This window comes from Coregonus clupeaformis, chromosome 30 (assembly GCF_020615455.1).
Source record: "Coregonus clupeaformis isolate EN_2021a chromosome 30, ASM2061545v1, whole genome shotgun sequence".
Classification (NCBI taxonomy): domain Eukaryota; kingdom Metazoa; phylum Chordata; class Actinopteri; order Salmoniformes; family Salmonidae; genus Coregonus; species Coregonus clupeaformis.
Genome location: NC_059221.1, coordinates 12,602,755 through 12,628,491, shown reverse-complemented (window position 1 = coordinate 12,628,491; position 25,737 = coordinate 12,602,755). Strand labels below are relative to the sequence as shown.

General features: G+C 44.3%; 1 protein-coding gene across 1 annotated transcript; it reads left to right on the top strand.

Moving 5' to 3' along the window:
- The first annotated feature begins 8,026 nt into the window (after positions 1-8,026).
- On the top strand, positions 8,027-24,041 carry LOC121546755 (ceramide kinase-like). The gene is made up of 13 exons (XM_041857995.2): positions 8,027-8,417; positions 11,322-11,420; positions 12,180-12,317; positions 12,803-12,931; positions 13,175-13,238; positions 13,580-13,725; positions 13,993-14,067; positions 14,578-14,730; positions 16,857-16,962; positions 18,267-18,370; positions 18,570-18,766; positions 18,938-19,224; positions 23,427-24,041. The coding sequence occupies exons 1-13, from the start codon at positions 8,291-8,293 to the stop codon at positions 23,545-23,547; spliced, it is 1,746 nt and encodes a 581-aa protein (XP_041713929.2). The 5' UTR covers positions 8,027-8,290; the 3' UTR covers positions 23,548-24,041.
- The last annotated feature ends 1,696 nt before the right edge of the window (positions 24,042-25,737 follow it).

Here is a 25,737-nt window from a genome sequence, read left to right as displayed (position 1 = left end):
TCTAAACCCAATGTCAAGGTAGATGTAGGTGGGTGTGGGTGGAATCAGGCGCAGGACGCAGTACGTTAGTCCAACAGACTTTAGTGAGGCACAGCAAAACAAACACGAAATAAATGCCCTGAGGCAAAAGCTCCGCACGTAGGCGTAAACACAAGCGCACAAACAGGTGCGACAAAATACTCCAAAACTCCGAGCAAACAGTAAATATCCAGCCTACCGGCACGACAGTAAAACAATCACACACAACACCTGACAAACACAACGAGAACTAAATAGGACACTAATGACACTAAATGATAACAGGTGTGACAACAATCAGACAAAAGCAAACGAACATAGAAACATGCAACGGTGGCAGCTAGTATTCCGGAGACGACGAACGCCGAAGCCTGCCCGAGCAAGGAAGAGAGGCAGCCTCGGCCGAAACCGTGACAGTACCCCCCCCTTGACGCGTGGCTCCAGACGTGCGCCGACTCCGGCCTCGGGGGACGACCAGGAGGACGCGGAGCAGGATGCGTCGGGTGCCCACGATGGAATTCCGTCAGGAGAGACGGGTCCAAAATGTCTCTCCCTCGGCACCCAGCACCGTTCCTCCGGGCCGTACCCCTCCCAATCCACTAGATATTGGAGACCCCCCATCCGACGTCTCGAATCCAAGATGGACCGCACAGAGTACGCCGGTGCCCCTCGATGTCCAATGGGGGCGGAGGAGTCTCCCTGATCTCACTTTCTTGGAGTGGGCCAGCTACCACCGGCCTGAGAAGAGACACATGGAACGAGGGGTTAATACTTTTATACTCCACAGGCAGTTGTAATTTGTAACACACCTCGTTCAACCTTCTCAGGACTTTAAATGGCCCTACAAACCGCCGACCCAGTTTCCGACAGGGCAGGCGGAGGGGCAGGTTTCTGGTAGAGAGCCAGACTCGATCACCAGGTGCGTACACCGGTCCTCACTGCGGTGGAGATCGGCGCTCGCCTTATGACGACGGATGGCCCGCTGCAGGTGGACGTGTGCAGCGTTCCATGTCTCCTCCGAGCGCCGCACCCACTCATCCACCGCAGGAGCCTCGATCTGGCTCTGCTGCCAAGGTGCCAGAACCGGCTGGTAACCTAACACACATTGGAAAGGGGTTAGGTTAGTGGAGGAATGGCGTAGGGAATTCTGGGCCATTTCGGCCCAGGGAACGTACCTTGCCCACTCCTCCGGCCGGTCCTGGCAGTATGTTCTAAGAAACCTACCCACATCCTGGTTCACACGTTCCACCTGCCCATTACTCTCCGGGTGGTAACCCGAGGTGAGGCTCACCGAGACCCCCAACCGCTCCATAAAAGCTCTCCAGACTCTGGAGGTAAATTGGGGACCTTGATCAGACACAATATCCTCAGGTACCCCGTAGTGCCGGAACACATGGGTGAATAGTGCTTCGGCAGTTTGCAGGGCCGTAGGAAGGCCCGGCATGGGGAGCAAACGACAGGCCTTAGAAAACCGGTCCACAACGACCAGTATAGTGGTATTCCCCTGTGAAGGAGGAAAGTCAGTGAGGAAATCCACGAGAGGTGAGACCATGGTCGTTGTGGAACGGGCAGGGGTAGTAACTTACCCCTAGGCAGATGTCTACGCGCCTTACACTGGGCGCACACCGAGCAGGAGGAAACATAAACCCTCACATCCCTCGCCAACGTGGGCCACCAGTACTTGGCACTAAGACAGTGCACTGTCCGGCCGATACCAGGGTGTCCAGAGGAGGGGTGACGTGTGAGCCCAATAGATCAATCGATCCCGAACCTCGAGCGGAACGTACTTCCCGACCCTCCGGACATTGAGGTGGACTAGGGTCGGTGCGTGACGCCGCTCGAGTTCAGCATCGACCTCCCACACTACCGGTGCCACCAGACAAGACTCCGGCAGTATGGGAGTGGGCTCCACGGACCTCTCCTCCGTGTCATACCGCCGAGACAGTGCGTCTGCCTTACCATTCTGTGACCCAGGGATGTATGTGATCTTAAATGTGAACCGAGTCAAAAACATATTCCACCTCGCCTGGCGAGGGTTCAGCCTCCTCGCTGCCCGGATGTACTCCAGGTTACGGTGGTCCGTCAAAATGAGGAAAGGGTGTTGAGCCCCCTCAAGCCAGTGCCTCCACACCTTTAGGGCCTGTACCACGGCTAACAGCTCCCTGTCCCCTACGTCATAGTTTCGCTCCGCCGGACTGAGCTTCTTGGAATAAAAAGCACAGGGGCGGAGTTTAGGTGGCGCGCCGGACCGTTGCAAAGCACGGCTCCTATACCCGGCCTCTGACGCGTCCACCTCTACCTGAAATGGCAAAGAGGGATCCGGATGCGCCAGCACCGGGGCCGAGGTAAACAGGTCCTTCAACCTCCCAAACGCCCTGTCCGCCTCGGCTGACCACTGCAGACGCACCGGACCCCCCTTCAAAAGAGACGTTATGGGAGCTGCCACCTGTCCAAAACCCCGGATAAACCTCCGGTAGTAATTCGCAAACCCCAAGAACTGCTGCACCTCCTTCACAGTGGTTGGCGTTTGCCAATTACGCACGGCCGACACCCGGTCTACCTCCATCTTCACCCCTGACGCAGACAACTGATAACCCAAAAAGGAGACCGACTCCTGGAAAAACAGACACTTCTCTGCCTTGACATACAGGTCGTGCTCCAACAGCCTCCGCAACACTCTGCGCACCAGGGCCACATGCTCGACACGGGTAGGCGAGTACACGAGAATGTCATCTATGTACACGACCACCCCCTGCCCCTGCATGTCCCTGAAGATCTCATCAACGAATGATTGGAAAACTGAAGGAGCGTTCATCAACCCGTATGGCATGACAAGATACTCGTAATGGCCCGAGGTGGTACTAAAGGCTGTCTTCCATTCATCGCCCTCCCTAATGCGCACCAAGTTGTACGCGCTCCTGAGATCTAATTTAGTGAAGAAACGCGCCCCGTGCAATGACTCCGTCATGGTCGCAATCAGCGGGAGTGGATAACTGTACTTCACCGTGATCTGATTGAGACCACGGTAATCAATGCACGGGCGTAATCCTCCATCCTTTTTCTTCACAAAAAAGAAACTCGAGGACGCAGGGGAAGTGGAAGGCCGTATGTATCATTGTCTCAGAGATTCGTCTATGTACGTCTCCATAGCTCTCTTCTCCTCCTGAGACAGAGGATACACATGGCTCCGTGGGAGCGCAGCTCCTGCCTGGAGGTCTATCGCACAATCTCCCTGCCTATGGGGAGGCAACTGCGTCGCCCTCGACTTACTGAACACAATAGCCAAATCCCCATACTCAGGGGGAATGTGCAATGCGGGCACCTGGTTTGGACTCTCCACCGAGGTAGCCCCTATGGAAACGCCTAAACATCGACCCACACACTGGGAAGACCACTCCATCGAGTAAAGGTGTGTGATTCTCTCAAGGTAGATGTAGGTGGGTGTGGGTGGAATCAGGCGCAGGACGCAGTACGTTAGTCCAACAGACTTTAGTGAGGCACAGCAAAACAAACACGAAATAAATGCCCTGAGGCAAAAGCTCCGCACGTAGGCGTAAACACAAGCGCACAAACAGGTGCGACAAAATACTCCAAAACTAAGGAGCAAACTAGCTCAACCGAGCAAACAGTAAATATCCAGCCTACCGGCACGACAGTAAAACAATCACACACAACACCTGACAAACACAACGAGAACTAAATAGGACACTAATGACACTAAATGATAACAGGTGTGACAACAATCAGACAAAAGCAAACGAACATAGAAACATGCAACGGTGGCAGCTAGTATTCCGGAGACGACGAACGCCGAAGCCTGCCCGAGCAAGGAAGAGAGGCAGCCTCGGCCGAAACCGTGACACCCAACACCCGGCCTGGTTTGCTTGGTCTTCTTCACAAGCGTTCCCAGAAGTCTCTGGGTTTTGCACCTCTGGTTGCATTTGAGCAGATCACTTTTGTCAAGTGGGTCTAACAAACAATGGTCACCGCCTTTCAAAGTGCGTTACATTATGGGGATAAAAATTGTCCAACTTGCGCCTACATGTCGACTGCATGAACATTACAGAAATCATGTGATCAAAGCTCATGAAGTTTTGACTACAGTCGACTGCAAGTTTCTGCAATTGCTCTTCACCAACTTCATCCTGCAGCCATCGCCTGCATTGTGGAAGGCTCTATTGTCAACCAATCATTAAGGTGTTTTTGTTTGACACACACAAATGTGACCAAAGACATGACTGAAACAGGAACCAACTTCATGTAGGCTATACAGTGGATAGCCTATATACAGTTGAAGTCGGAAGTTTACATACACTTAGGTTGGAGTCATTAAAACTTGTTTTTCAACCACTCCACAAATGTCTTGTTAACAAACTATAGTTTTGGTAAGTTGGTTAGGACATCTACTTTGTGTATGACACAAGTAATTTTTCCAACAATTGTTTACAGACAGACTATTTCACTGTATCACAAATCCAGTGGGTCAGAAGTTTACATACACTAAGTTGACTGTGCCTTTAAACAGCTTGGAAAATTCCAGAAAATTATGTCATGGCTTTAGAAACTTCTGATAGGCTAATTGCCATAATTTGAGTCAATTGGAGGTGTACCTGTGGATGTATTTCAAGGCCTACCTTCAAGCTCAGTGCCTCTTTGCTTGACATCATGGGAAAAATAAAGAAATCAGCCAAGACCTCTGAAAAAAAATTGTAGACCTCCACAAGTCTGGTTCATCCTTGGGAGCAATTTCCAAACGCCTGAAGGTACCACGTTCATCTGTACAAACAATAGTACGCAAGTATAAACACCATGGGACCACGCAGCCGTCATACCGCTCAGGAAGGAGACGTGTTCTGTCTCCTAGAGATGAACGTACTTTGGTGCGAAAAGTGCAAATCAATCCCAGAACAACAGCAAAGGACCTTGTGGAGATGATGGAGGAAACAGGTACAAAAGTATCTATATCCACAGTAAAACGAGTCCTATATCGACATAAACCTGAAAGGCCGCTCAGCAAGGAAGAAGCCACTGCTCCAAAGCCGCCATAAAAAAAGCCAGACTATGGTTTGCAACTGCACATGGGGACAAAGATCGTACTTTTTGGAGAAATGTCCTCTTGTGTGATGAAACAAAAATAGAACCATTTGGCCATAATGACCATCGTTATGTTTGGAGGAAAAAGGGGGTTGCTTGCAAGTCTACCTGAAACGTTTGACCCAAGTTAAACAATTTAAAGGCAATGCTACGAAATACTAATTGAGTGTATGTAAACTTCTGACCCACTTGGAATGTGATGAAAGATATAAAGCTGAAATAAATCATTTTGTCTACTATTATTCTGATATTTCACATTCTTAAATAAAGTAGTGATCCTAACTGACAGGGAATTTTTACTAGGATTACATTTCAGGAATTGTGAAAAACTGAGTTTAAATGTATTTGGCTAAGGTGTATGTAAACTTCTGACTTCAACTGTACAAATGAATCAGGGGCGTAGGCATGGGTGGGCCTGGGTGGACACAAATTTCTGTCCACGCCCCTGAAATGAATGTGATATTTGAGTCTCTCTCTCAGTAATTGATTGTACAATGAACACACGTATGATTTTAGTTTGTGAGTGTGTGATATGGGGGTTGGAGCCATGATTATTTTGACATACAGTGGGGAAAAAAAGTATTTAGTCAGCCACCAATTGTGCAAGTTCTCCCACTTAAAAAGATGAGAGAGGACTGTAATTTTCATCATAGGTACACGTCAACTATGACAGACAAAATGAGAAAAAAAAATCCAGAAAATCACATTGTAGGATTTTTAATGAATTTATTTGCAAATTATGGTGGAAAATAAGTATTTGGTCACCTACAAACAAGCAAGATTTCTGGCACTCACAGACCTGTAACTTCTTCTTTCAGAGGCTCCTCTGTCCTCCACTCGTTACCTGTATTAATGGCACCTGTTTGAACTTGTTATCAGTATAAAAGACACCTGTCCACAACCTCAAACAGTCACACTCCAAACTCCACTATGGCCAAGACCAAAGAGCTGTCAAAGGACACCAGAAACAAAATTGTAGACCTGCACCAGGCTGGGAAGACTGAATCTGCAATAGGTAAGCAGCTTGGTTTGAAGAAATCAACTGTGGGAGCAATTATTAGGAAATGGAAGACATACAAGACCACTAATAATCTCCCTCGATCTGGGGCTCCACGCAAGATCTCACCCCGTGGGGTCAAAATGATCACAAGAACGGTGAGCAAAAATCCCAGAACCACACGGGGGACCTAGTGAATGACCTGCAGAGAGCTGGGACCAAAGTAACAAAGCCTACCATCAGTAACACACTACGCCGCCAGGGACTCAAATCCTGCAGTGCCAGACGTGTCCCCCTGCTTAAGCCAGTACATGTCCAGGCCCGTCTGAAGTTTGCTAGAGTGCATTTGGATGATCCAGAAGAGGATTGGGAGAATGTCATATGGTCAGATGAAACCAAAATATAACTTTTTGGTAAAAACTCAACTTGTCGTGTTTGGAGGACAAAGAATGCTGAGTTGCATCCAAAGAACACCATACCTACTGTGAAGCATGGGGGTGGAAACATCATGCTTTGGGGCTGTTTTTCTGCAAAGGGACCAGGACGACTGATCCGTGTAAAGGAAAGAATGAATGGGGCCATGTATCGTGAGATTTTGAGTGAAAACCACCTTCCATCAGCAAGGGCATTGAAGATGAAACGTGGCTGGGTCTTTCAGCATGACAATGATCCCAAACACACCGCCCGGGCAACGAAGGAGTGGCTTCGTAAGAAGCATTTCAAGGTCCTGGAGTGGCCTAGCCAGTCTCCAGATCTCAACCCCATAGAACATCTTTGGAGGGAGTTGAAAGTCTGTGTTGCCCAGCGACAGCCCCAAAACATCACTGCTCTAGAGGAGATCTGCATGGAGGAATGGGCCAAAATACCAGCAACAGTGTGTGAAAACCTTGTGAAGACTTACAGAAAACGTTTGACCTGTGTCATTGCCAACAAAGGGTATATAACAAAGTATTGAGACACTTTTGTTATTGACCAAATACTTATTTTCCACCATAATTTGCAAATAAATTCATTAGAAATCATACAATGTGATTGTCTGTCATAGTTGACGTGTACCTATGATGAAAATTACAGGCCTCTCTCATCTTTTTAAGTGGGAGAACTTGCACAATTGGTGGCTGACTAAATACTTTTTTTCCCCACTGTATGTGAATTCTCTCACCAGTGGTGTTTCCACCAAACTGACTTTTTGTGGATAAAAAAATCAGTGCTTGATGATGTAGTGCACACAAAGTGTACTTGTACTTTTTCGCTTAAGTCTTCATGTACCGAATAAAAATCTAAAGTTTAATGTGTTTTCATCGCATTTATAAAATTGTACCGAAACTTCCTGTTTCCATCACAGCTGTCGTGATTTTCTTTGTATGGTATGACTTTACGCACATGGAAATGTGGTTAATGTAATGGAAACGTAGCTATTGAGTGAAACCGGGTAAACTGTGTTACCCGGTGCAAGCGGGATGAGCTACCATAAATCAAGTGCAAATCAAAACTCTCCACAATCTATGCACATTGCTCATTCAAAAATGTCCCTAGCATTGGCAATAATCAGTGCATTACCAAAGTATTACGTTGATTAAAACATTTAAATAGGCTAACTAAGTCAACACCATTAGGCAACTTCTCAGTTCAATGTGCATTCAAGTTCAGACAATTTAGGCTATAAAGAATAGAACTGGCTCCAGAAAGAAAATAGGCTTATGAGATGTATTAATTCATACAGAGCATTTAAAAGTGGCCAAAGGAATCCAATATTCTGACATGACTTCCATTTATGCTAATTAACCTGCAGCGCAGGTTTCAACATCCAATCAGAGAGCAGCATGCAAATGTTGCAGACAGGTGAGAGATGGAGAGAGGGATATAAGGAAACCAAAATAGTTACAAACCTGTTACTGTAAAGGGAGGGACTTTACATATACAGAAAAGTTTTGCTGGAGGGTCTAGTTCACTATCTTATTTGTCTTATCAGAGTTTTATGGTATCTGAACAACACAAGATAACGAGACATTGTTCTCAGAATGGAGCTGTTATCTTGAGAGTTTATCAATTGTATGGAATCATTGGAGTAACATGTAGAATAAGTTGTTTTACCCTTGCTGACATTCTTCTGCGATATTGAGATAGAGAACTACAATCCTGTCTAGCTGTACTATAGATGTTTGTAGAGATACATGTAGTATGGACGTAGATCTAGTACGGTTTGAGTCCAGTCTATGGGTCGGTAAGAAACGTTACCGGGCAGCACTTACTGGCTGGCACCTCAACTGGACTGAGCTTGATAAGAAGAACCGCGATAAGAAGACCGGTGAGTGCCTTTTATCCATCACTTTCATCATGCATGGCATCTGTTGACTCGCTATCTTTTTAAATGCACACATTTCATTATATAAATTACTTTAAAATAAAATTGTGTATAGGCTAGGCTTATATAATATTTACACAGGATTTTATCTTAAGTTGCCTAATAATAACTGCATAACAATCTCATTCGCTCTTAGAATAAAGTAAATAAAAGGAACACTTGAGTAGCCTCATATGGTATGATTCCATAACACCAGCATTACCAGTGCTTGTAAGTAGAGTGAATGTGTTCTATGCACCACTAACAGAAAGTCACCAAACCTGTCTTGGAGACAACATGCAAATGGAGACTGATGTAAACAGGCTACATGTTAGTGGTAAAATGTAAAGACTTATTTCAACAATCAAATTAAATTAAATCCATTCTGTATATAAGTTAGTAGGTCAGTAAGAAGTGTGTATTTTAACCATAATTTGGTATAAAAATTGGTATAAACAGACACATTATTATAGTCACTGTATTTCACTCATGAAGAATGTTCCTTTTCCAGTAAAGGTGAATAACAAGTTATACAGCACCAACACGAAACACAACTTACAGATAACTTAACACAGTAAAAACAAAGAAAACACACACATGCAAACACACACATGCAAACACACTCACACACACCTACAGTGGCTTGCGAAAGTATTCACCCCCCTTGGCATTTTTCCTATTTTGTTGCCTTACAACCTGGAATTAAAGTGGATTTTTGGGGGGTTGTATCATTTGATTTACACAACATGCCTACCACTTTGAAGATGCAAAATATTTTTTTTTGTGAAACAAACACGAAATAACACAAAAAAAACAGAAAACTTGGCGTGCATAACTATTCACCCCCCAAAGTCAAAACTTTGTAGAGCTACCTTTTGCAGCAATTACAGCTGCAAGTCTCTTGGGGTATGTCTCTATAAGCTTGGCACATCTAGCAACTGGGATTTTTGTCCATTCTTAAAGGCAAAACTGCTCCAGCTCCTTCAAGTTGGATGGGTTCCGCTGGTGTACAGCAATCTTTAAGTCATACCATAGATTCTCAATTGGATTGAGGTCTGGGCTTTGACTAGGCCATTCCAAGACATTTAAATGTTTCCCCTTAAACCACTCAAGTGTTGCTTTAGCAGTATGCTTAGGGTCATTGTCCTGCTGGAAGGTGAACCTCCGTCCCAGTCTCAAATCTCTGGAAGACTGAAACAGGTTTCCCTCAAGAATTTCCCTGTATTTAGCACCATCCATCATTCCTTCAATTCTGACCAGTTTCCCAGTCCCTGCCGATGAAAAACATCCCCACAGCATGACGCTGCCACCACCATGCTTCACTGTTGGGATGGTGTTCTCGGGGTGATGAGAGGTATTGGGTTTGCGCCAGACATAGAGTTTTTCTTGATAGCCAAAAAGCTCAATTTTAGTCTCATCTGACCAGGGTACCGTCTTCCATATGTTTGGGGAGTGTCCCACATGCCTTTTGGTGAACACCAAACGCGTTTGCTTATTTTTTTCTTTAAGCAATGGCTTTTTTCTGGCCACTCTTCCGTAAAGCCCAGCTCTGTGGAGTGTATGGCTTAAAGTGGTCCTATGGACAGATACTCCAATCTCCGCTGTGGAGCTTTGCAGCTCCTTCAGGGTTCTCTTTGTTCTCTTTGTTGCCTCTCTGATTAATGCCCTCCTTGCCTGGTCCGTGAGTTTTGGTGGGCGGCCCTCTCTTGGCAGGTTTGTTGTGGTGCCATATTCTTTCAATTTTTTTATAATGGATTTAATAGTGCTCCGTGGGATGTTCAGTTTCGGATATTTTTTTATAACCCAAACCTGATCTGTACTTCTCCACAACTTTGTCCCTGACCTGTTTGGAGAGCTCCTTGGTCTTCATGGTGCCGCTTGCTTGGTGGTGCCCCTTGCTTCGTGGTGTTGCAGACTCTGGGGCCTTTCAGAACAGGTGTATATAACCTGAGATCATGTGACAGATCATGTGACACTTAGATTGCACACAGGTGGACTTTATTTAACTAATTATGTGACTTCTGAAGGTAATTGGTTGCACCAGATCTTATTTAGGGGCTTCATAGCAAAGGGGGTGAAAACATATGCACGCACCACTTTTCTGTTATTTATTTTTTAGAATTCTTTGAACCAAGTTATTTTTTAAATTTCACTTCACCAATTTGGACTATTTTGTGTATGTCCATTACATGAAATCCAAATAAAAATCTATTTAAATTACAGGTTGTAATACAACAAAATAGGAAAAACTTATCAGAGTCACATGAGCCTTATAGGTTAAAGCTACAATATCTAACTTTTTGGGCGACCTGACCAAATTCACATAGAAATGTGAGTTATAGATCTGTCAATTTCATTGAAAGTGGTAGATCTGTTCTATGTGCGATATTTCTATGCTTCCCATTCTTAAAGGTGCAATATGCAGAAATCGCTCTACCATTTCCTAGTTGCTAATATGCTAATAGTTTGCCTAATTTCAGTTCATTGTACCATCTAAACCGTTGTGAAATATATTTTCAATAAGCAAGTGAATTTGGTAGGGTCGCTCAAAAAGTTACCTATTGCAGCTTTAAGTTTCATTTTAGCGTCTTTTACTTTCCGTTTTGTACACCAGCTTCAAACAGCTGAAAATACAATTGTTTTGGTTATGGAAGAGTTATTCCCAGCGGTTTAGATGGCACAATGATTCTCTACACAATTACTGCTTGTTTTGTCACATAAATTACAATTAGGCGAACTATTAGAATTTTAGCAACCAGTGATTTCTGCATATTGCACCTTTAAAGGCAAAATATCATAATGGCGTGTGTCTGTCTGTCTGTCTGTCTGTGTGTCTGTCTGTGTCTGTGTGTCTGTCTGTGATCACAGTTTCATTACCAGTATCTGAGGTTATTGGTGTGGAGGAGGGGCGTGTGCAGGTTCTACCCCAGAGGTCAGTAGCTGAAGACACAGAAAGAGAATTCACAGGTGAGTTATGTTACTACCCCAGGTCAGACACATGAAAGTCTCTGGTGACAGACGCAGCTTTTCTTCTACATGGAGACAGGTTTTCCTGGCAAGGCTGTGCTCACTGAGCCTGTACTTTTGTCAAGGTTTTTCTAAAGGTTTTGATCAGTAACCATGGTCAAATAGTTTGCTGTGGTGTCCTGTCGATTTAGGGCCAGATAGCACTGCATTTTGCTTTGTTCTTGTGTTTCCCAATAGGTAATGTAGTTTTGTTTTGACTGTGTTGTAATTTGGTTAATTCTGATTGATCTCTCTCTCTCTCTCTCTCTGACTCTCAATTCAAAGGGCTTTATTGGCATGGGACACATACTGTATGTTTACATTGCCAAAGCAAGTGGAATAGATAATAAGCAAAAGTGAAATAAATAATCAGAAATTAACAGTAAACATTACACCCACAAAATATTATGGCTATGTACAGTGTTGTAACAATGTGCAAATAGTTAAAGTACAGAAGGGAAAATAAATAAACATAAATATGGGTTTTATTTACAATGGTGTTTGTTCTTCACTGGTTGCTCTTTTCTTGTGGCAACAGGTCACAAATCTTGCTGCTGTGATGTCACACTGTGGTATTTCACCTAACAGATATGGGAGTTTATCAAAATTGGATTTGTTTTCAAATTATTTGTGGGTCTGTGTAATCTGAGAGAAATCTTTCTCTCTCTCTCTCTCTTTCTCCTCCTCTCTCCCCTCCTGCCTGTGTGTCCTGTTCTGCAGTGTTCTATGTGAAGCGCAGCAGCAGTGGTAGTTCCTATGGGTTGCTATGGCACCTGGGCAGGACCCAGTTCAGCTGTCCCAGTAGGGACCTCAGAGACCAGTGGATGACCCAGCTGAGGATTGCCCTCAAAACACACAGTAAGGATAACTTCACTTGTCCTGAGATAAGAAACCAATTAAATTAAATGTAACAATTCAACTGAGGCCCCGTGTAGCTCAGTTGGTAGAGCATGGCGCTTGCAACGCCAGGGTTGTGGGTTCGTTTCCCACGGGGGTCCAGTATGAAAATGTATGCATTCACTAACTGTAAGTTGCTTTGCATAAGAGCATCTGCTAAATTACTAAAATGTATTTAGGTTCAAAGGCAATGCAAGATAATATCCTCCAGGATTAACATTGTAGTAGAATGTCCCTTGTGGTTATCCGTACTTATCCACTACATATAATACACTATACAGCCTGACCTTATGGCTCATAAACACAGCCATATCTTTATTTACACATGCTTATGTAGTCTGAAAATCTACCTTATGTCGTTTCTCATTTTTCCTCCTCTCCCTCTACTTTCCCTCTAATTTGCTCTCTTTCTACCGATCTGTCCATCCTCTCATCTCCTCTCCCAGGCCCCTCTCGTCCTCACAGGTTGTTGGTGTTCATCAACCCATTTGGAGGAAAGAAACAAGGGAGACAGATCTATCACTCTCTAGTGGCCCCACTGTTTGAGCTGGCAGGTATCAGCTCTCATGTTGTAGGTGAGACCCGTGTGAGACAATAGTAATGCCGAAAATCCTGTGACTTACTTACAAACTGTTATAACTGGCAGTTAAGTGTGTTTTGTCTGTAGCAGGCTCATTGAAAAGTGCATTGTGTGGTGATATTGGCGTGATATTGGCATGATTATGCTCATACTAACATGGTCTATTGCTATATAATAATATGGTCTATTGCTGTATTTCTAGTAGTAAAAAAAAATCCAATTTGTTTTTGTGATTTAGTGACAGAACGGGCCAACCAGGCGAGAGACCATATACTGAAGAAAGACCTGACTGGTTTCGATGGGTACATCAGACATTACAATGTTGTCATGTAAACAGTAACACTATGGTAGCCAGTCAGACCCACACAAAACAACCTGTTAATAATATTAAACTGGGGTATGTCCCAAAAGTCTACTATTTGGCACCCTATACCCTATATAGTGCACTACTTTTGACCAAGGCCCTATGGTGGGCTCTGGTCAAAAGTAGTGCACTGTGTAGGCAATAGGAGGCCATTTCGCACATACCTGGGATTGGATTTCATCACATCACTGACAGTTTTTTTGTTTTTACCTTTATTTAACCAGGTAAGCCAGTTGAGATCAAGTTCTCATTTACAACTTATGTTTGTCTCTACCTCAGTGTGGTGTGTGTGGGCGGGGACGGAATTTTCAGCGAGCTGCTGCATGGTGTGATTGGCCGAACACAGCAGGAGGCAGGGCTATCGGAGCATGACCCCTCCCTAACTCTACAGTCGTGTGATCTTCACATTGGCATCATTCCTGCTGGTGAGATAGACATTATTGGTAAAAATGTAAGGCATTTGGTTGATATCAAAATTTCTGCCTCGATTTCTTGCATCTCTCCTCACATCTTCTCCCACCTCCTTCTCAAAACTTCAGAAGGAAGTGGATGTTCTCTTCGCGTCCTTCTGAATTTTTGAGGTGGCAGCGAGGAGGGAGGACACAAGGAATCGCGAAAGACTTAAGATTTACCCTGACTATAGAGTTGTGTCTGATATGAGACTGAAATGAGTCTGTGTGTTCTCTCCTCAGGCTCAACAGACTGTGTGTGTTTTGCCACTGTGGGAGTCAACGACCCAGTGACCTCTGCTCTGCACATTATCATTGGTGAGATACTGTATGATACTAAATGAACACATTTCTTAAAACATAATAACACATTTTAGATGACATTGTTATACAGTATTTATAGCTATGGTGTCGCTTAAAATAATTTTAGCCAACTAAACAGAATCGCTTTACTGGAGCCATAGGCAACCACTTTGGCAGTCATAAGCAGCAGCATCATTTTACAAGGGCAGAGTTGTAATGGGGAAACAAACTCAATATACTTTAAAATGACTAAAACCAAATCGAATCTGTGCAGAAATTATAATGGACCTACGTTCATACAGTTTGACTGTCCAGCTCGCTAATCATCTCTGAAATTAAAGCTAGTCAGGGAGCATAGAAAACCCCCAAAATGATGGATTTTATTTACACTGAGGAAATATAACACATTTTCAGTGCGGCCCTCCAGACCTCGTTGAAGAACGAATGTGGCCCCCGGGGCAAAATGAGTTTGACGCCCCTGCTCTAAACCATCCTTGTCCTCCACCTTCCCACAAACCATTGCAGGAGACTCTCAGCCTCTGGATGTGTGTTCTGTCCACCATCGCTCGTCTCTGGTGCGTTACTCTGTGTCTCTGGTGGGGTACGGGTTCTATGGTGACGTGCTGGCTGAGAGCGAGAGACACCGCTGGATGGGGCCTCTCAGATATGACTACTCAGGTACATATGGAATGGAAATTTAAAGCATTAATACCAGAGGAGGTGTACGTAAATGTGATTATTGGCACAACGTGATGCGGTCACTAGGTATGAGGCGAAGCTGAGTGTCTAATATTGCAGACATATATCATAGATGGTGCCTCTCAGATATGACTACAAAGTTATACTGTACATGGAATGCGACTCAGGTATATGGAATGGATCCTGAAGCAGAGACACGCATTATATTCAATTATTACTGCAATACTTCTTAAAGGGATTGGCAATTTGGGATTTGTTTGCATTGGCTCACGAAACTGCCTCAAACTTCCTTCATACTGGACACAGAGACATCTGACTCTGGGGAAGTAGATAAAGGGCCTCATTGCCAAAATCCCAAAGTACCCCTTTAAACACTGTCTGCTAGACCAAGGTGGAGGTCAGAGGATAATAACTCTGTTACCCGACCACATTCTACAAACTAATTACACCTTAAATCAATCAATCTATATGTTACATACAAATTATTAGAGAAAATCCATCCTCTATCCCGCTCTCTGTGTGTTTATAGTACGAGTCAGACACACAGTGCCTTGCAAAAGTGTTCATCCCCCTTGGCGTTTTTCCTATTTTGTTGCATTACAACCTGTAATTTAAATTGATTTTTATTTGGATTTCATGTAATGGACATACACAAAATAGTCCAAATTGGTGAAGTGAAATGAAAAAAATTACTTGTTTCAAAAAATAAATGACGGAAAAGTGGTGCGTGCGTATGTATTCACCCCCTTTGCTATGAAGCCCCTAAATAAGATCTGGTGCAACCAATTACCTTCAGAAGTCACATAATTAGTTAAATAAAGTCCACCTGTGTGCAATCTAAGTGTCACATGATCTGTCACATGATCTCAGTATATATATATATATATATATATATATATACACACACACACCTGTTCTGAAAGGCCCCAGAGTCTGCAACACCACCAAGCAAGCGGCACCATGAAGACCAAGGAGCTCTCCAAACAGGTCAGGGACAAAGTTGTGGAGAAGTACAGATCAGGGTTGGGTTATAAAAAAAATATCAGAAACTTTGAACATCCCACTGAGCACCATTGAATCCATTATTAAAAAATTGAAAGAATATGGCACCACAACAAACCTGCCAAGACGGGGCCGCCCACCAAAACTCATGGACCAGGCAAGGAGGGCATTCATCAGAGAGGCAACAAAGAGAACAAAGATAACCCTGAAGGAGCTGCAAAGCTCCACAGCAGAGATTGGAGTATCTGTCCATAGGACCACTTTAAGCCATACACACCACAGAGCTGGGCTTTACGGAAGAGTGGCCAGAAAAAAGCCATTGCTTAAAGAAAAAAATAAGCAAACACTTTTGGTGTTCGCCAAAAGGCATGTGGGACACTCCCCAAACATATGGAAGAAGGTACCCTGGTCAGATGAGATTAAAATTGAGCTTTTTGGCTATCAAGAAAAATGCTATGTCTGGCGCAAACCCAACACCTCTCATCACCCCGAGAACACCATCATGAACCCCGAGAACATGTTTTTCATCGGCAGGGACTTGGAAACTGGTCAGAATTGAAGGAATGATGGATGGCGCTAAATACAGGGAAATTCTTGAGGGAAACATGTTTGTCTTCCAGAGATTTGAGACTGGGACGGAGGTTCACCTTCCAGTAGGACAATGACCCTAAGCATACTGCTAAAGCAACACTCAAGTGGTTTAAGGGGAAACATTTAAATGTATTGGAATGGCCTAGTCAAAGCCCAGACCTCAATCCATTGAGAATCTGTGGTATGACTTAAAGATTGCTGTGCACCAGTGGAACCCATCCAACTTGAAGGAGCTGGAGCAGTTTTGCCTTTGCAAAAGGTGGCTCTACAAAGTATTGAGTTTGGGGGGGTGACTAGTTATGCACGCTCAAGTTCTCTGTTTTTTTGTCTTATTTATTGTTTGTTTCACACAAAAAAATATTTTGCATCTTCAAAGTGGTAGGCATGTTGTGTAAATCAAATAATATAACCCCCCAAAAAATCAATTTTAATTCCAGGTTGTATGCCAAGGGGGGTGAATACTTCACAAGCCACTGTATGATGGTTGCTAACCCCCCCGGCTCTTCCCCCAGGTGCTATGGTGTACCTAAGTAACAGGAGCTATGCAGGCGTAGTTCAATACCTACCAGCAGATTCCCAGCTCTCCAGCCCCAGGGACAATACACGCTGCCTCTCTGGGTAACAACTAACTATATTTCATAGAGAATAAAAACACTCACTGCCTGGTACACAGATCCAAAACAACAAACTGATAGTTACAACGGATGAGGCTGATCCAGGGAGGAAGAAAAGGATGGTCCTCCTCTTTACTTGTTAAATACGTAGCACATGCGCCTCTAAAAGTTGTAATCGAGAGAGTGCGTTCTTGACCGCATATTGATAAGCTCAGCATTAACAACTCACTGATGCTAACAGAAGGGGTTCTGATATCACTATCTGTCTCAAATATAAAGGTCCTGAAAGAAAATAATTGCCCTAGATTTCATGGTACATCAACCATCCCAGTCCAGTGGAGAGAAAGAGTTCGGTGCAGGATAGACAGTAGGCAGAGATGGTGAAACAAGGATCTTTGCTGGTGTTCCCAAAACCAGGATAGAAAAGAACGGACTTGTCACAAAAAAATAAAGGAGGAGCAAATTGGTCTCCAAAAACAGGCTGACAGCAAACATACGAAATACTAACTATGACTGAATACAACAATGAAACAGGGAGAAAACTTCAAGTACCTGTACATACGTCTCGCGATCAGACACTGATTAGTACTGTTTGGCATCAAGAACTAGCAGAGAAAACAGAGCAAGGGAACACAGGGAAGTGAGGGCATAAATACACAGGTGAACAGGTAGACACAGGTGACACTAATAAGAAAATGATTAGTCCAGACTGTGAGTGAAGAGGTGGCTAAGGTTGTCGGAGGATGACACCTAGTGGGTCGCTCCGGAACTGCGACCCCCTCCTGTAACATTACATCATCAGAAGGCTATAGTGACACAGCCTCAATTCCCTCAGTCACTTCCACCTGCAACAGAGACCCAGGTGTTGGGTGTACTCCTGTACCTTAAGGAGGGCAGTTTCCATGCCAATGTAGGGCAAGCTGATCCGGAAGAAAGGAGAGACAGCACCGCCTTGGGAGAGGATAGAGAAAGAAGAGTGTAGCCTACCTCTGTGAAAGACTATACCCAATGTCTTTTGTCTGAAATAACTGCCCGACGGTCTGTGAGGGAGTGTAAGGGACTGTGAGATGCTACATATACAGGACGCTGGTGTCTTTGACAGACTGTACCTATGTTTTGTATGTGATAGATAGCTACCCCCAAGGGTCTGCGAGGGAGTGTGAGATGATACACATATGAATGGAATGTATGGCTGTCAGGAACGTGCTGTTGTTACATCACTGAAATGTATCAGTATATTACAGTATACCTATGTCACGTGTAAAAATAGTAAAAGGTGGTAAAGTAAAACACAACTGTGTGTTCCAGGTGCAGTGTGTGTTCTAAGGGCACAGAGAGACTGTTCTCCCATTCTCCAGGTGCTAGTTCCCTCTACAGCTCCCACTTCAGTCAATTCAGCAGCGACTCTGAGGGTAAGGCGCTTACACACAGTCTATAAAAAGGCTACACACATCCTATGTAATGTATGGACGTGGTTTGATTAACCACACTGGGGTGGTGAGTAACTTTGTCTGAGACCGGAAGACTTATGTTAGCTCTCAGAGTTAATGCCTAGGTTCAAACCCTGGTATGTCATAGAACTTCCTCTGCTCTCTTTGCCCCGTGCTGCAGGTGAGTGGGTGAGTGTGGAGGGCCGGTTCAGGGCTGTGTCCCTCACCTGTATGTCCAGCTCCTGTCCTCGCAGTCCCCTGGGCCTGTCCCCCTCAGCACACCTGGCCGATGGGACAGGTGACCTTATCATCGTACGGGACACACACCCCTTAGGGTTCCTCACCTTCCTACACAGACACACCAGCACACAGGACCAGGTAAAGACCACCTCAGCGAGGCCACAAGGAATGTAGCCAGACTAAAAATCCAAACTGTAGCCATAATTGCTAACTAGATCGTACTGCACAGCAGTATGGAAATATCAGTTATCTGAGACAGAAATATTTCAATAGATGCATAAATTGTCTTTCCTATCTACTGTATTTTAGTTTGACCTGCCGTTCGTGGACGTCCACCGAGTAAAGGCCATACGCTTTTCTCTCCCTACCGGAGAAGAGGAGGACAAGGATGAAGAGAGGGAGATAGTGAATGATGGAGGGATGACGGAGGAGGGAGAGAGACCAAGCCGAAGCAGTTCCCACAAGCACCTGGTAGAAAGAGGAGAGGAGCGAGGGCAGAAAGACTTCCTGTGTGGTTTGTGCTGCAGTAAGGCTCCTACAGTGTCTGTGTGGAACTGTGACGGAGAGATACTGCCTCACACTGAGATCTTCTGCAGGTAAGGGATGACTCATTAGATCATGTTAATCACTACTTATTGGCTTACCTGACATTAAAGATTCATTGTATATTTAGTACTATGATTTAGGCATTATCTGGAGTCTCTAGTACCCCTTTAACCCTCTTGACTCTAAGTCTAGCTCAAACCGTTTAGATCAGACAGACAATTACGTGAAAAGTAACTTTTTGGCATCCTCTCATGTCTGACAAACACAGGGGCTGACAATAGCCTATCTACCGCATATGTGAACGACCGATAAAGGCGTTTTCAGTGGAATGTGACGCAGCCCATGCAAAAAAACAGGAAGTCTCTAGAGTAAACACACAGGGTTTTATCAAATATTATCAATTATATTATCAAGATGGTCGACTGACAGCTCTAACAATGGAAATGTATGTCCACAAAGGCAAAAGGCAGAAGGGAGGAGGCCAGATCAGGTGGGAACATTCTAGCCAATGAGAGGGCAGATACGTATGTGAATAACAGGTACAAGTCCGATAAAATGTGTTTATTCTAAAAGTTGCCAGAATGTCACGTGCATTATACTTGTAACAAACTAAGCATAATGAAACTTCTATTAGATCAAATAAGCCTCACCTATCAAAATAGTAATTCACTTTTATCTTGACGAAATTCGACAGTCTCTCATTGGCCCCCATACAAAAACTCCTCACTTGGTCTTATTTTTGACAGATTTTGGGGCGGAGTCGACCCTCTTGCTTAAAATCAAATGAGAATTTATGAGTCACTTGCTTCGTAAACAACAGGTGTAGACTAAACAGTGAAATGCTTACTTACGGGCCCTTTCCAACAATGCATAGAAAGAAAATAGAGTAATAATAGAAAAGTAATAACACAAAATAATAAAAGCAATAATAAATACACGAGTAACGATAACGTGGCTATATACACGGGGTACTAGTACCGAGTCGACGTGCAAGGGTACGAGGTAACTTGACGTACAGTGAGGGAAAAAAGTATTTGATCCCCTGCTGATTTTGTACGTTTGCCCACTGACAAAGACATGGTCAGTCTATAATTTTAATGGTAGGTTTATTTGAACAGTGAGAGACAGAATAACAACAACAAAATCCAGAAAAACGCATGTCAGAAATGTTATAAATTGATTTGCATTTTAATGAGGGAAATAAGTATATGACCCCCTCTCAATCAGAAAGATTTCTGACTCCCAGGTGTCTTTTATACAGGTAACGAGCTGAGATTAGGAGCACACTCTTAAAGGGAGTGCTCCTAATCTCAGCTTGTTACCTGTATAAAAGACACCTGTCCACAGAAGCAATCAATCAAATCAGATTCCAAACTCTCTACCATGGCCAAGACCAAAGAGCTCTCCAAGGATGTCAGGGACAAGATTGTAGACCTACACAAGGCTGGAATGGGCTACAAGACCATCGCCAAGCAGCTTGGTGAGAAGGTGACAACAGTTGTCCCACAAACAGTTTGGCAACTCGAACCTTCAGCTCACTCCACAGATTTTCTATGGGATTAAGGTCTGGAGACTGGCTAGGCCACTCCAGGACCTTCATGTGCTTCTTCTTGAGCCACTCCTTTGTTGCCTTGGCCGTGTGTTTTAGGTCATTGTCATGCTGGAATACCCATCCACAACCCATTTTCAATGCCCTGGCTGAGGAAAGGAGGTTCTCACCCAAGATTTGACGGTACATGGCCCCGTCCATCGTCCCTTTGATGCGGTGAAGTTGTCCTGTCCCCTTAGCAGAAAAACACACCCAAAGCATAATGTTTCCACCTCCATGTTTGACGGTGGGGATGGTGTTCTTGGGGTCATAGGCAGCATTCCTCCTCCTCCAAACACGGCGAGTTGAGTTGATGGCAAAGAGCTCGATTTTGGTCTCATTTGACCACAACACTTTCACCCAGTTCTCCTCTGAATCATTCAGATGTTCATTGGCAAACTTCAGACGGCCCTGTATATGTGCTTTCTTGAGCAGGGGGACCTTGCGGGCGCTGCAGGATTTCAGTCCTTCACGGCGTAGTGTGTTACCAATTGTTTTCTTGGTGACTATGGTCCCAGCTGCCTTGAGATCATTGACAAGATCCTCCTGTGTAGTTCTGGGTGATTCCTCACCGTTCTCATGATCATTGCAACTCCACAAGGTGAGATCTTGCATGGAGCCCCAGGCCGAGGGAGATTGACAGTTATTTTGTGTTTCTTCCATTTGCGAATAATCACACCAACTGTTGTCACCTTCTCACCAAGCTGCTTGGCGATGGTCTTGTAGCCCATTCCAGCCTTGTGTAGGTCTACAATCTTGTCCCTGACATCATTGGAGAGCTCTTTGGTCTTGGCCATGGTGGAGAGTTTGGAATCTGGTTGATTGATTGCTTCTGTGGACAGGTGTCTTTTATACAGGTAACAATATGAGATTAGGAGCACTCCCTTTAAGAGTGTGCTCCTAATCTCAGCTCGATACCTGTATAAAAGACACCTGGGAGCCAGAAATCTTTCTGATTGAGAGGGGGTCAAATACTTATTTCCCTCATTAAAATACAAATCAATTTATAACATTTTTTACATGCGTTTTTCTGGATTTTTTTGTTGTTATTCTGTCTCTCACTGTTCAAATAAACCTACCATTAAAATTATAGACTGATCATTTCTTTGTCAGTGGGCAAACTTACAAAATCAGCAGGGGATCAAATACTTTTTCCCTCACTGTATAACTAGGAATAAAGTGACTAGGCAATGTACTGGGCCGTACGCATTACCCTCTGTAGTGCCTTGCAGACGGATTCCAAGCAGTTGCCATACCAAGCGGTGATGCAGCCAGTCAAGATGCTCTCAATGGTGCAGTTGTATACATTTTTGAGGACCTGAAGGCCCATGCCAAATCTTCTCAGCCTCCTGAGGGTGTAGGGGAGTTGTCGTGCCCTCTTGACGACTGTGTTGGTGTGTGTGGACCATGATAGATCCTTAGTGATGTGGACACCGAGGAACTTAAATCTCTCGATCCACTCCACAATCAGCTCCTTTGTCCTGCTGATGTTGAGGGAGAGGTTGTTGCCCTGGCACCACACTGCCAGGTCTCTGACCTCCTCCCTATAGGCTGTCTCATCGTTGTCTGTGATCAGGCCTACCACCGTTGTGTCATCAGCAAACTTAATGATGGTACTCCCTGTTCACCCACCCAGTCTTGGGTGAACAGAGTGTACAGGAGGGGACTAAGCATGCACTTCTGAGGGGCCCACATGTTAATGGTCAGTGTGGCGGATGTATTGTTGCCTAACCTCACCACCTGAGGGCGGCCCGTCAGGAAGTCCAGGATCCAGTTGCAGAGGGAGGTGTTCAGTCCCAGGATCCTTTGCTTAGTGATGAGCTTGGAGGGCACTATAGTGTTGAATGCTGAGCTGTAGTCAATGAACAGCATTCTCACATTGGTGTTCCTCTTGTCCAGGTGGGATAGGGCAGTATGGAATGCAATAGAGATTGCGTCAGTATGCAAATTGGAGTGGGTCGAGGGTGTCTGGGATGATGGTGTTGATGTGAGCCATGACCAGTCTTTCAAAGCATTTCATGGCTACAGATGTGAGTGCTACAGGGCAATAGTCATTTAGACAGGTTACCTTGGCGTTCTTGGGAACAGGGACTATGGTGGTCTGCATTAAACATGTAGGTATTACAGACTGGGTCAGGGAGAGGTTGGAAATGTCAGTGAAGATGCTTGCCAGCTGACTCACATGCTCTGAGTACGCATCCTGATAATCCATCTGGCCCTGCAGCCTTGTGAATGTTAACCTGTTTAAAGGTCTTACTCACATCGGCTACGGAAAGTGTGATCACACAGTCATCTGGAACAGCTGGTGCTCTCATTCATGGTTCAGTGTTGCTTGCCTCGCAGCGAGCATAGAAGGCATTTAGCTCGTCTGGTAGGCTCGCATCACTGGGCAGCTCGAGGCTGGGTTTCCCTTTGTAATCCGTGATAGTTTGCTAACCCTGCCACATCTGACGAGTAGGATTCGATTTTTGTCCTGTATTGACGCTTTGCCTGTTTTAATGGCTCATCAGAGGTCATAGCAGGATTTCTTAGAGGTCTCCGGATTAGTGTCTCGCTCCTTGAAAGCAGCAGCTCTAGGGAAGGGAGATACTGTCCCGGTCCTCATCTTTCTTGTTGTCCTGTTCCTTCCTTCCTTCCTTCCCTCCCTCCCTCTCTCCCTCCCAGGGTTCATGGTCAGCTGGTGCGTCTGTATGCCCGTGGCATTGAGGACGGATCAGCCATGCCCACCAGGAAGTGCCGAGACGGACACAGGAACTGCAAAGGGAGATGTGTCCTCCACATCTGAGGAAGGCTGTGTTAGGGTCCGTTCACACTACTTGCAGAGAAAAACACTATGCCAGAGCGGATGACATTAATGATTCGAATCAATGATTTTGCCGGCTACGACCAATGAAATGGCTTCCTTTCTGTTGTAGTTTTTTCCAGTGTGAATATTTCAATACCTAAGTCTTAAGATAGAGGTTTGAATTCGAAGGCAGTTCAAGGAATACTTTTTCTACATAAAATGACTTGATGCCAGTAGCCTATGACATTTTCTATGACATTTCCTCCTGTAAATGTGTTTTTTTGTTCATTTGAGCTGCTGATTTGCAGTTATGAAAATGTTGTACACACAACAATTTAAAACCTAATACATGGACACCTTTTTACTATGCAGAATGTTGAGCTTCCACATTATTGATTGTTTATGCTATAACTGACATCCCTCTTGCTTAACAATGACATTTACACTCACTTGTAGGGGATACCTGATGCATTTGTGGCTTTGTATGTATAAAATAGGACAAACCTGTTTTTCTTGAACCTTAAGATCATCTCCTTGATGCACAGTGTTGATCTAAGTAGCAGTGAAGCAGGGCAGATGAACCAACAAACATACATTCCATTCAGAGCAACTTGATGAATCAGCAATTGTCATTGTTCAGGCAGTAACATACATTTTTGGTCTTTCACTCCTTCTCCTTCCTTTGGAGCTTCCAGCCCCAGAAGTCAGTCAGTCTGTCTGTCTGTCTGTCTGTCTGTTTATCGGTGAAATGACTGTAGCAGTGTTTATGTGTGTGTGTGTTGTGTGTGGGCTGTAGAGTGAAGGAAGGCTCAGAGCTGGGTCATCTACCTGGAGAGAGAGGAACAGAAAACAGTGTCAGTCATCAGCCAATCACAGCGAAGCAACTTACACCTAGACCAAGCCTGGACTGAGTGATAGGAATGTAGGAACAGTAGATGGAAATATAATTAGTCAGGTTTCTAGTTTGGAAAAGATAGTTTGCAAATTTGGATGGTGTTACCTGATTATATCCCAATATGATTTCATTTTGGTTAAAGACAACTAAGTGAGTTTCAACGGGTGGATTTGAGTAGACAGTGGAGAGCTTCTTATCTTGCTGGGTCATAGTTTGCACTCTTCACTCTGGGCACAGTGTGATGAGGTGATGTCGAAGGAGTCAGGCACAGGAGGGTAAATCACAGAATAACAGGCTTTATTCTGCAAATACAGAGTCACGCAGTAATGCGTCAAAAACACTTCAGTGCGCAAAAAAGGCGCACTGGAAAATACAAGGCACACAGGGAAATATCCCGGCGATACAAAATACACGGAGCTCCACCGAGCTTCACTCTCCTCCACAATAAACAATCACACACAAAGACAAGGGGGCAGAGGGAACACTTTTACAGGTACTGATGAGGGGATATGAACCAGGTGTGTGTAATAAACAAGACAAAACAAATGGAATGATGAGATGAGGAGTGGCAGTGGCTAGAAGGCCGGTGACGACGAACGCCGAAGCCTGCCCGAACAAGGAGAGGTGGCAGCTTCGGAGGAAGTCGTGACACACAGACGTCAGTTCAACGTCTAGTTTTGATTTACATTTCGTTGAGTTGTCAACTAATGTAGATTCAACATGAAATCAACTAAACATTTCACAATGCCATTGGATTTATGTTAAAAGTTAGGTAAGAAAAGACAAAATACCCTTACGCTGATGACTTTTTTCAAATCCTATCAGTTTTTCACATTGATTCAACGTCATCACATAGATTTTTTTAGTTGAAATTACTTGGAAACAATGTTGATTCAACCAGTGGGTTACCTCTTCTGCTCAGGCCTTAGGGTCTCCACTGTGTTTTCGAACACAGCTTCACAGGCATTAGCATTGTCAATCAAACAATTTGTACTTCAGATCTGTACTTTAACTCCTCTCTGTGTTCATTCACTGTCATGGCAAACATGTATGATAATGATAGAAGAGTTAGCTACAGCACAGTATGAGATCATACTTATGTGGGAGAGAGGGATTCAGTCAGGAGTGTGAGAAATGCAGAATGTGAAGTTTTCTGCCATGCAGTATAAATAAGAGAAGGTACACAAAAGTAGCACACATTGGGTACTTCAGATTATCACAGGTGTCTGTAATAATCTCTGGCCCTCTGTGTGGCCTTATCACATGTAAAATATATGAAATCATTGAATAAGATT

What these genes read in the sequence shown, in the direction of transcription:
- LOC121546755 (XM_041857995.2), top strand. Translation starts at nt 8,291, where the DNA reads ATGGACGTAGATCTAGTACGGTTTGAGTCCAGTCTATGGGTCGGTAAG. An exon ending in GATTGCCCTCAAAACACACA is followed by an intron (nt 12,318 to 12,802) that starts GTAAGGATAACT and finishes CTCCTCTCCCAG; the next exon opens with GCCCCTCTCGTCCTCACAGG. An exon ending in TCTCAGATATGACTACTCAG is followed by an intron (nt 14,731 to 16,856) that starts GTACATATGGAA and finishes CTCTTCCCCCAG; the next exon opens with GTGCTATGGTGTACCTAAGT.